The 13042-nt window shown below is 32.9% G+C and overlaps 1 protein-coding gene across 2 annotated transcripts in view; it reads left to right on the forward strand.

Annotated features, from left to right (window-relative positions):
- Window positions 1-993: 993 nt before the first annotated feature.
- Window positions 994-13042, forward strand: part of LOC126743871 (ornithine decarboxylase 1-like) — a 51024-nt gene continuing 38975 nt past the window's right edge. The window contains exon 1 of one of the 2 annotated variants that reach the window (XM_050451110.1): window positions 994-1257. In XM_050451110.1, coding sequence (XP_050307067.1) covers window positions 1239-1257 — 19 coding nt within the window. In that variant the 5' untranslated portion in view covers window positions 994-1238. The remainder of the gene's footprint in view (window positions 1258-13042) is intronic. The other variant, XM_050451111.1, reaches the window with a different exon arrangement.

Below are 13042 nucleotides of genomic sequence, written 5' to 3' on the forward strand. Positions count from 1 at the left end.
TAGTCAGTAACGATACACGATGGTGCAGACATATTTTATTTTATATTTTTATTTATGTTAGTGTGAGTCAGTGTGTAGTTTTTGTATTTAGATAGGTATGTCTTTTCTGTTAATTAGCGCTCTGTTCCGTTTTATTTAATTTTAATAATTTTAATTTTATTTAGGTCTGATGATGCCCCAATGCGGCGAAACGCGTAACCTTTTAATAGACGCTTGAGTTATGAGACTTTGACGTTGAGTTTACTTTCTCCCCCTTTGGTCGAATATTTCAGTTAACTGAAAAATTAAAATCTTAATCACATTAATAAGTGCAGCACTCATTAATGTGATTAAGACTGGATTGATTGTTCATATTGATATCAACATCGCCAAAGCATAAAATTTTATGGTTCGAGAATAGAAATCCAATAAGATATCTTCCATATATGTTAAAAACTGCTCTGCATTACCCTGTGGGGGTCGATAAATATTACCCACTACTAAAAACGTCTGATTAGGCAGAGAAATTTTTACCCAAATATGCTCTACAAAATGTTTACATTCGTGAATTATAACTTGGATGTTAAAAGACTCTCTCAAGTAAAGCCCATCCTCGACTATCTTTATCTTGGCGGACGAAAGAATATGTAGGTATACTGACAGATACAGAATCAATTTCTTCCCTCAACCAGACCTCCGTCACTCCCACCACATCATAATCAGGCTTAAGTACATGATCGCGAAAATTATTGAAGCAGCTAACTAGCGATCTTACATTAATATTAGTAAACGATAACATTGGCACACCTATAGCTGCTAAATTATTCCTGTAATGAATATCTTACTATTTCTATTTTAAAACTGGTCTATATCAATTTTTCGAGAACTAAAAATATACATTTAAAAAAGAAAATTTAAATATACCTTTACATTATAAAAGCACTCTTTCATACGGTATAAATAGGTTGGTGCATTCAATTAGGACGCAGGTTAAAATTATGAAGTTATTTACGTATAATAAGTTTGTTCGCGGGATAAATCCTGAATTAGTTTAGAATACATTCCGAATTGCCTAACATATTACTACATTTCGTATATGTTTAATCTCGAACTAATTTGGAATCTAGGTCATCCGCGAAGGCTTTTAGAGAATAATTTTATTTATTTACATTTTACAAACAAGTTTTTTTTATTGTAATCTCGACAAGAAAACAATTGTGCGTTCAAGACAATTTTGTGATATTTTCCAAGACCTCGCAATGGATGAAGGTAAACTAGGTATTTACAATATAGATACAGTGATGAACAACTTATTAAAATCGATTTAAAAGAAAACTCTATGTTACAGTTCTTTAAATTAAATTAAAACCAACTATAGTCTAACTCGTTTATAATAGTCAGTGAATTACTCATTCTTAGCATTAGGATGCGCCAAGTGAAGCAAGGGAAGAGGGAAAGAATTATAAAAGAATTTTATTATACCTATTATAATGGAATAGTAATACAAAGACTTAGGCAAATATAATATTCGGATCTTCAGCTTATTATGTACAAAGATTTGCTGTTTTTAAAATATACCGTAATTTAAATTAGTAATGTACTAATTCCTTTTTAGAAAATATTTATACATTCCTATAATATATATGTTATATCCAATTTTCCCACAATAAATGTCACCTTCACAAAGTCACCCAGTCCTTGGTTCTCACCGGATCAAATAACACTTATCATCTAAACCAGATAAGTCACTTCCCAGACGCCGGATCAGCAGACACCCACACACTTGGTTGACCCACACGGTCAACCAAGATGCCTGTTCTCACTGAATCGGCATATTTTACATATAAATAGGATGACAAAAATCATTGTATAGAATTAATTAGATTAGACTCTTTAAGTTAAGTCACGATACTGTAATTTTTGAAACATATAATTTTATATAATAAAAATATTTTTTAAAAGTAATTTTAAAATCAGTAATATAACAATTGGCGCAGTCGATAGTAGGATCTGACAACGTTGCTAGAACACGAGCATTCTAACTAGTAACGGTGGATCCCTATCCTTTAACAGAAAAAGAACCATAAAAGAATCCCGAAGTCATAATTCTTCACGTCCTGACGTCCTCACTCACGGCGAACTACGGAAGGAACACCTGGTGAAGCCCCTGGTAGTTAAATCGGCGTAGAGAACAAGACGATCAACTAGATGATTTCCTTACTGTAAGTACAATATTGAATCATCACGTGTTTGTATTTTATTGTTTTTATAATTTTATTGATTGGAATATTTAATCAAAGTTAGTCAAACTGCACGACTATTTAATATTTATGATTTGATTATTCTGTTAATCAGAAAAAGAGAAACTTCAATAAAAGAAGTATTTATTTTTTCAGAAAAGATATTAATTTTACACAAATAACAATACATTTATCTGTAATAACAAATAATTACTTTTACAATAATTTTTTTTTAAGTTAAAACATTTACAAATTGCTTGTAATTTTATTTTATTTACTATCGATTTATTGATCATCATGACAGACAACGATAATAATGCTGCAAATAATGCTGCAGAAATAGAACCATATAAACTATCAGAAATTTTCTCAATAATTCCTGAGTTTGAAGGAGATCAAATTTTTCTTCAAATATTTCTTAATGGTTGCGATTGTGCTTATAACATGTCCACCAGAAATCAGAAACATCTATTAGTAATTCACATCAAAAATAAATTACGCGGAAGAGCAGCTCAGCTAATAAGCTCTAGAAACCCTTTATCATACTTAGAAATAAAGCATCTACTTAACTCTCATTTTGGTGATACTAGAGACTCACCTATTCAGGACTTGCAACGCATTAAATAAATAACAAACGAATCTCCTTTAACATTCCTAAATCAATGGCACTCAGTACCTTACTAACAGGATTAGAACCCAGAATTGGTCATATCATTCGAGCAAGTAACCCAAGAGATCTTTTAGAAGCCCAGGTTCGCATAAGACGTGAACTTCAACTGTCTTACTTTGAAAATCAAAAAGCTGTTAAACCGAACCCTCCTAAACCAATTTCTAATCAATGTCATTCATGTGGCCGCCTTGGTCATTATGCTAATGAATGTCGCTCACAACAACGACCAAATTATTTTCAAAATGGCAACAACAACATTTTCCAAAGGCCCCTCTTTAATAACAATCAGCCTAATCCTATTCAACAAAATAAACCCAATGAACAAAGACCCCACTTTTCATCTTCTAACCCACAACCAAATAATTTTCAATCACGTCCTTCAGTAATACAAAGAAATCTAAATTTAAATCCCGACAAGTTTAGAGCCCATTTTCTCAATCGCGATCCTAACTATGAAAATAGCTACCCTAATAACTATTATCAATCACACGATAGACATGATTTTCCCTCAGAATTCAACCAATACGATCAATCAGCAGATCAAATCGATATCCAAAATTATCAGGATTTTCTATCCCTATCCAATCAAAACCACCCACCAGACCTTATGTCCAATATGACCCACGAATCAGAAAACCAGTCGGAAAAGACAGAAATCCAACACCAAATTCAGACATTGAATCTAGACGATTTCGACCCGTTACTGAATTTCCCGGAACAGAATTTTATGTAAACCCCCTTTTAACAGTTAATCGTAAAAACTTATACTACATTACAGACGCGACAAATACCTTAAAACTATTAATCGATACAGGTGCAGGTATTTCAATATTTAAAGAAAATGCCGTGAAAAATTTTAAACAACGTTTTCCCGAAAAAGTTTCTATCCAAGGTATTACCGCTGAAAAACTTCTTATTACAGAATCGACCCTTGTACCCTTTAAAGTCGGAGACCCACATAAAGTCTATATATACAATTTAGATATTGATTTTGACAGAATCTTAGGTCTTGATTTTTTGGAACATTATAAATGCACTATTGATTTAAACAACAAACAATTAAATCAAACTTATTTTAAAACCGTGCCACTTTACAAAATTGAGAAAACTACAGAACTTAAGGAAGAACCCTCTAAAAGAAATTATCCAAATAAAATTAATATTCCAGCCAGAACAGAACAAATATTCAAACCTAAATGCAATCTCTCAAATACAGACGCTATTTTATCTAGACAAGAAATCGAAAAAGTCCACATCCCTAATGCTTTAGTTCACATAAATACAAATGGTGAATTTTTTATGTCAATAGTCAATGCTAATGCTATCCCTAAAAGTATTTTCCGATATTCAAATTGAACCTTTTGTTTCACATACCCTATTAAATTACAATACTTCTGAAATTCAATCCAATTTTCCCAGCAATCGAATTAAGAATATCAAAAACCAACTTCGCACAGAACATCTAAATGAAGAAGAAACTGAACTTATTACTAATCTTTGTCTTGAATACGAAGACATATTTTATCTCGAAGGCGATATACTTTCTTTCACTAATGAAATAAAACATCAAATCGAAACAAATAATGCCAGGCCCATTTTCACTAAGTCCTATAGATACCCTCACGTCCATAAAGAGGAAGTAAAATTCCAAGTAAACAAAATGCTAGATCAAGGCATTATCAGGCCCTCTATTTCCCCATGGTCCTCCCCAGTTTGGGTTGTGCCCAAAAAAATGGATTCTTCTGGAAAACAGAAGTGGAGAGTAGTCATCGACTACAGAAAACTTAATGAAACTACCGTGGATGATAAATACCCACTACCCAACATCTCCGATTTACTTGATCAACTTGGAAAGTGTCATTATTTCACTACATTTGACCTCGTATCTGGTTTTCACCAGATAGAAATCGACCCCAAAGACATTCCGAAAACAGCATTTTCCTTGCTTGCTAATGTTGAAAACGGTCATTATGAGTTCATCAGAATGCCGTTTGGTCTTAAAAATCCCCCGTCCACCTTCCAACGCGTCATTGACAATATCCTCCTTGGCATTTTAAATGAATGCTGTCTTGTCTATATGGACGATATAATCGTTTACTCATCCACAATTCACGATTACATTAATCGACTAACCGATGTTTTCAAACGCCTAAGGAAATCCAACCTTAAAATTCAACCAGACAAGTGTGAGTTCCTTCGAAAAGAAGTAGCTTACCTTGGCCATTTGATAACACAAGAAGGAGTAAAACCAAATCCCGAAAAAATTAAATGCATAAAAAAATTTTCCAAAATTAAAATCTCCGAAAGATATTAAGTCCTTCCTTGGTCTTACTGGCTATTATCGACGGTTTATCCCAAATTTCGCCAAAATTTCTAAACCATTAACAAGATTACTCCAAAAGGATGTACCTTTTGACTTTGATGCAGATTGCAGACATGCTTTCGACGAGCTCAAAAATGCGTTAATTTCAGACCCAATTTTAATATATCCAAATTTCGATGAACCATTTCTTCTAACCACTGCGAGTGCATATGCAATAGGCGCTGTTCTATCTCAAGGCCCCGTTGGCAAAGATTTACCCATTGCCTTTGCGTCAAGAACACCAGGCAGTGCTGAAATAAAATATTCCACCATTGAAAGGGAACTCCTTGCAATTGTGTGGGCAGTAAAGCAATTTCGTCCATACTTATATGGAAGAAAATTTACTCTCGTCACTGACCATCGCCCTCTCACGTGGCTCTTTTCAATTAAAGACCCCGGAAGCAGATTAGCACGCTGGCATTTAAAGTTAGAAGAATATAACTACAAAATTATTCATAAACCTGGAAAAGTAGACAAAAACGCGGACGCCCTTTCTAGAATTAAAATTAATCATTTTCAAGATTGCTCAAATTTTCAAAAGAAGATTTCAATTTTCGCTTCAAACGAAGACGATTCTGACTCAACCCTAAGTGCTGATGAAAAATCAGATGAAGTAATAGTAGACGATAAAAAAATAACTGAAGAATATAATAATTTTGCCCATTTATACGAAACAACATCTTTAATTGACTACTCTAAAATCGAAATTTCAAATGAACAACTTTTAGAAAATACTCATAAAAGAATAGTCACCTTTTTTTGGCAAAACAAACTAGAAGAGCTTCATCATAAAATATTAGATGATATCTTTGAAGAAGACGCTAACTTTGGAGCAAACCAAATTAATATATTTTCTAGCAGATCTGTCAAAAATCGAAATTATTTAATAATTCCCCTTCCTTTCGACCCTGAAATGGTAGTTCAGCATTTGTTTTACGTGATTTATACGGGACAAAATAAATTTGATATGTCAATCACTTATTACATCGAAAACCGCCTTGAATTACCTATTTTAGAAATTTTATCTTACGTTTTCGCCGACAAAGATTATTAAAATCAAAATTTGCCAAAATCTCATTAAAACTCCCGACGCTGACGAAATTCCCCAAATTCTAGATCATTACCATCGCGGTAAAACTAACTTACACCGTGGCATAAATGAAACGACACGTCGAATAAAAGAGAAATACAATTGGCCAGGTCTTTCAAAAGACGTTGAAAATCTTATAAAATCATGCGAAACCTGTCAAAAAGTTAAAGCCTGTAGGAAAAACTTAAACAACCCTCTTGTAATAACTGAAACCCCTAAAACACCATTTGAACGTAATTTGAACGTAACTAGAAATTACGCACTGACCATAAGAGATGAACTCACTAAATTTACGCAGGCATACCCTTTAAGTGACAAAACTGCCAAAACAGTCATCAACACCCTTCTATTATTCTTTCAACATTATAGCACTCCCTTAAGGGTCCATGCAGATTATGGCCGTGAATTTGACAACATTCCTATGAAAGATCTTTGCGAACTCTATGAGATAAAACTAACATTTTCTAGTGTAAGCCACCCTCAATCCAATGGCTCAATCGAAAGATTCCATGCTACTTTAGGAGAAATGATTCGGGCTAATCAATCCGAAAATCCAAACGATCACCCTTTCAACATATTACCATATGCTGTTATTTGTTATAACAACACAAAAAAATAAAATACACGGATTCACACCATACGAGCTTATTTTTGGGCATACGTCCTCCAGACCTTCTGAAACCATCTATAATAAAAAAACTTTAATATCTAAATATGTACGAGACTTAAGCAATCGAATGCAATACTTCTATAAAGTTGCACGATCTAAAACTGATAGGAAAAAAGAAAAAGCTAAGGAACGTTTTGATCAACATCTTTCCCAAAACCCTCCAAACTATCAAGTAGGTAATAAAGTATATATTAAAGAATCTCAAATTGCAAATAAAGCAGCGAATAAGTTTAACGGACCCTTTGAAATTCTCGAAATTCTTAAAAACTCAGCAATTGTATTAAACCCCCAAACAAATCAAAAATCAAAAATAAATTTTGATAGAATAAAATCCTATCATGAGTAAATTCTCTTTCAGACTCTCGGACTGTTTCCAGTCATCCTTTGCCAATATTCCATAACACCGATCAACAATACCATTGGAACCTTCTTTCACGAAGAATCAAAATTAAAAATTTCTAATAACAAATGGACCCTTCTTGTTTATAAAGATTTAGAACTAATAAAAAATACAATAGAAAATAATGACAAAATACTAAACAACCTGTTAAACACCGTTTTTGAAGGTGGTAGACAATGGTACAGTGAAAACATCTTGTCGGACTTGCATTGTCTTATTTATTTAATGTAACACGACGTTTCGGTTGGTAAGTATCTCCAACCCCCTCCCCCCACCCTTCCACATCGCTGCACACATCTAGTATATAAGCCTATAGAATAGTAGTTTTTCTGTCAGTTTACACTTGATAACGGTTGGAGATACTTACCAACCGAAACGTCGTGTTACATTAAATAAATAAGACAATGCAAGTCCGACAAGATGTTTTCACTGTTAAACACCCTCGATGAAGACGTACCTCGAATGTTAGCTTTTAAGACGGAAGTCCAAACTCATGTTAGTTTCCTTAGACAAATATCAAACTCCATAAATCAAAAATACTCAGACATTATGGTTGACACACGCAAATACATTTTTAGAGAAAAACGTGGATTAATAAACGGTATGGGATCAATTTGGAAATCCATAATTGGAAATCTAGATGCCTCAGACGGTGAATATTTTAATGAATGGATAGACAAACTAGCACGTGACGAACATGAACTAGAGAACCTCTTAAAAAATCAAATTTCCGTAACAACCTCAGTAATAAAGAACTTTAACGCCACCATCCAAAAACTTCAAGTTGACGAGGAAACATTTAATAAAGATATAGAGGAAATTAGAATTCAATAATCGATATTTCTAATCAGCTTAACTACTACTCATCCCAAATCGCAATTTTAAACATTTGTGAATCATTAATGGAGAGCTATTCATTTATTGAAAACTATCTTAATGATGTCATAAATGCAATCACTTTCGCAAGATTAAAAATACTACATCGTTCAATCATCACCCCGCAAGACTTAATTGAGTCCTTAAAGCACATATCACAATCATTACAAACCAATAACCTTCCATTACCAATCTACACTTCTAGTGTGGCTCAATATCTCGATATAATAGAACTACAAGCATACCAAATAGATTCTAGAATAATTTTTGTTCTCAACATACCACTGGTAGATCCTGAAAAATATACTTTGTTTAATTTGTATCCAATTTCAATATTGGATAGTCGAACAGGTCTTCAGCCTATTTTAACTACATCATATAAACACATTGCGCGAAATGATGATTCACTGTTGTATGTAACAATCCGGAACCTAGGAGCATGTAAATCTCTTGGAGGAAGAACAAAACTATGTTCCAATATTCTTCCATTGCCAATAGACACAGACGCCATCTGTGAAGCCCAACTCCTCAGACAACTAAGTCATCTACCCAGGACATGCCAGACTTCCATAATACTTGCAAAAGATTACAACATCCAAGAAATTAGCCAAAACTTATGGTTAATAGCCGTTGCTGACCCTCGTCCCATACCAATCAAATGTGGTACCAGAGACATCGTCACGAAAATCACTAACAACAATACACTCTTCAAACTCCAACCTGAATGTAATGCATTTGTTGGCAGCACGAGAATCCACGCCCAAAAACAGATTGACGCACATGACAACATCACCTATAGCAGTCATCCAGTTATTATACCCTACAGCTGCTGTGACCACCTACCAGAAAAAATACATTTGCCCGATTTGAAACCACTTAAACTGAATAAATTGAACGTAGAGGACCTCAACATAGCACAACATAAGTTAAACCAATATTCTGATGAACTGGACCGACTCATAAAGCAACCCTTTGTTAACAAACACATAAGCTGGTTTACTATTGTAACAATAATCTTGATTGTAGTATTGCTCACCCTCTAAATCACCTGTAAATGCAAAAAACGAAGAAATCTCAAAATAGGAATCGCCACTTCCAGCGATGACTATCCTCCTTCACCACCTAAACATCCAGGCAATACTTTTACCAGACAATGGAGGAAGATGCTTCCCAGAAGAAGACCAAGCATCCATATTGGAGATCTCGTAGAAGAGGGAGAAGAACTAGAGCTCAACCCGAACAAACAGATGTGTTAAAAAGTTGCTGTCACGCATTAACTTTTTTCTTAATGGGGGAGCTGTTATATCCAATTTTCCCACAATAAATGTCACCTTCACAAAGTCAGCCAGTCCTTGGTTCTCACCGGATCAAATAACACTTATCTAAACCAGATAAGTCACTTCCCAGACGCCGGATCAGCAGACACCCACACACACGGTCAACCAAGATGCCTGTTCCCACTGTATCGGCATATTTTACATATAAATAGGATGACAAAAACCATTGTATAGAATTAATTAGATTAGACTCTTTAAGTTAAGTCACGATACTGTAATTTTTGAAACATATAATTTTATATAATCAAAATATTTTTTAAAAGTAATTTTAAAATTAGTGATATAACATATATAATTCGTTACAATCTTAATACGGGTAGATTTCTAAGTAAATATTTAGCGTCGCAAACCCTAAAACTTTATCATGTAGGTAAGGTACGTATAGTTTGCAAGTAAAAGGGTTGTGTATCTATAAAATATCCGTTATGAAGGTATACATACAGGAAGGTAATTCTCAGGTAGGTTAGAGGTGATTCAGTATTTTTAGACATACCTAACCATTAATTTGAATTATTATTTTTAAAACACATTATTATAAAAAAGCCTGCCAAATAAGGTACCATATTATCTTTATATCAATTTAAATGGGAATGTAACATGTTCGTCTTTAGAGAGATGCCACATCCGATGATGGAAAAATCCATAGTGGTTTCAAAGAAAAACATAAACTACTACCTTAAAATTATTCTAGGCTTATCTTCTCTTATTTTTTCTCTCCATTACCAAGTAACTGCGGAAATATATCACAATTCATATTTTTTCTTTTATTTGGGGGCCAAAAAGAATCCAGTTTTAATTTTTGTCTCGGCGGAAAAAAAATTCTTTAAATATTTGAAAGCTTCAGACTCATGATTAAAATCTTTCACAACTTGTTTAATAAGACCCGATTTAATTAATATGCAATGGCAACATTAATATATTTTTAGGATCGACAATTTAATATTGTATTTTCCCACATCGTACTGTACTGGGTACGTACGTACGGCCCAATGTTTTTGAGCAGCATCATTTTTACTATCCCACAGGCAAAAAAAACCGAAGTATTTAGTACAATCACCTTAAATTCCAGTAAAAAAACGCGCTATCTTGAAGTCCCCAAAAACTTCCACTTATATTCCATACATTTAATTGCAGTTAATAACATTTTAACGCTATCATAATTTTCCTTAAGATGTAGGGAATTCGTAAATGGAATAGACGAAAGTTCGCATTGTGTAATAGAACAGCTTTTAAACAATTTTATTCAATTTTATCACATGAAATACTAATTTCTTAAAATAAACCTTTCACGTCATGAGTTTATCTTCGTTACCAAAGAAACAAGAAAATTTTTCATAATATAAGTAATAAGCAATTGCACTTTAGTATGTTTTCTTCAAACTGTATGTCTTTTGACTTTATCCAGTTACTCTATTATGTCAGCTTTTCGCCGAGCAGGCGTGGGTATTTTTTATACTTGGCGACTGTGAGACGACCCATTGTCTATAACGTTTATAGAACCGGCTTCCACGCGCAGTAATATTAACGATGGCTCTTACCGGAAGGAAGAGATCTTAAGCCTGTCGTAAATCTGTCAAGAAATGCTTGCCGTGAACTTAACAGGACTTACATTTAAGGTGCGTCACTTATTTAACCAAGTCTCCTCAGTATAATATATACTTTATTCCATTTAAGTCTACGTATTTGTTTTCAAAATTTCTTAAAAATAATGTATTAAATTATAGTTGTTTATCACAATAGCAATATATAATTTATTTATAGACATTCCACTAAGAAATTTGTTAAGAATGCAGAATATAAACAAAATTTATAGGTAACACAGTTGGCAATCTATAATTCCCCCTGTGATTAGACGTGGACGAAAAGAATTGAAAGAATCTTGAAAACAAAATGTGGCATTTGCGGGATTGTCAGACTTCATTTACGAAGTTAGTTATCTATTATTTATGATTTTTTTAATTAAAAATATCTTAAAATTCCTTTTAAATAAGCTGCTAATTTCGCTAAAAATATCTAGATATTATTGTTAGTTATATAGTTTTATACTATCAATAATATATTTGTTAAATTAAAGTTTTAATTAAAATACCTAAGGAATATTACGTTTTCAAATAATGACTAATGAGTTGTAACAACGGCCTAGGTGTTACTCAATCTTTTTTCGTGACGGAACCTTTTTAAAAAACTAAATTTTTAACGGAACCCTAAACTCTAAACTAAAAGCAAAAACAGTTATATGTGAATTGTTTATTAATAATCATACAAAAAAAATAGGTACAGTAAGTAGTGAGTTAGTAACCAAATGATAACACTAAGTTCATTTAATGCGAGGCATGTAATTGTTTTTTATTCCCCATCAACTGGGTAATGTCAGGCTTGATAAAAGAATGTTGAATTCTCATGTCTGGTTCGGTATCCAGTCTATTGCGGTATTTTGTTTTTGTAGCTATACAGGGTGTTACTTAAAGGTATGTCATAATTTAAAAAAGGACATTCCTGGACCGATTTTAAGTCAAAAATTTCATATAAACATGGGTCCTAAAATGATTAGTTTTTAAGATACAGGGTGTTAAAGTTTTATTTTTTTTTCGTTCTTAATAAATTTTTCAAATACAGTTTAAAATATTGAACTGAATTTTGGCACAAGATATTATGGCATAAAAACACATTTTTTAAATGTTCACCTACTTTTTTTTAGCAACCAGTGGCGTAGCTATGATGAATTTTTAATACAATTTTACAAAAAAAATACTACGCCATTGACTTACGAAAAAAATTACGATTTTATCTTAATTATCAATCAATATATAAACAAAAAATTCCTCCATGACTTTTGCTGTAAATCTTACCGTTTGAGTGTAATCGTTAATTAAAAAAACGTCTTTTATGCATAAAATGCATCTTTAAAAATTATGGAAATAAATCAAGTTAGCTTTGCTCGTTGCCAGCAACTGTTTTTTTTGTTGTTGTAAACATTATGACACTGACATTAATGATTATTTTTGATTGTGTTAAGTTTGATTTTATTTTCAGTTTTTATTAGGTACATTTTTCAAATATTTATTTTCAAGCCATTTTTTACAAACTGCAAGAACAATTAAATACAATACATACATACATAATTTACAACAAATATTGGAAATGACCACCTCTTGCCTCTATGCAGGCTTCTGCTCTTCTTCTCATAGAATCACGAACTCTTTCGAAAATTCCAGGCGTGTTTCATATAGTTTCACATCCGTAATAATAATAATTCTATTTCTTAGTTCTTCTAATGTCACAATTGGTGTCTGATAAACCAAGTTTTTAGGTGTCCCCACAAAAAAAATATAGGCTATTTAAGTCAGGTGATCTAGGTGGCCAAAACTGTGGTCCTCCACGGCCTATCCATTTATTTCGGTAGACTCTATTTAAAGGC

This window comes from Anthonomus grandis, chromosome 13 (assembly GCF_022605725.1).
Source record: "Anthonomus grandis grandis chromosome 13, icAntGran1.3, whole genome shotgun sequence".
In the NCBI taxonomy this organism is placed as follows: Eukaryota; Metazoa; Arthropoda; class Insecta; order Coleoptera; family Curculionidae; genus Anthonomus; species Anthonomus grandis.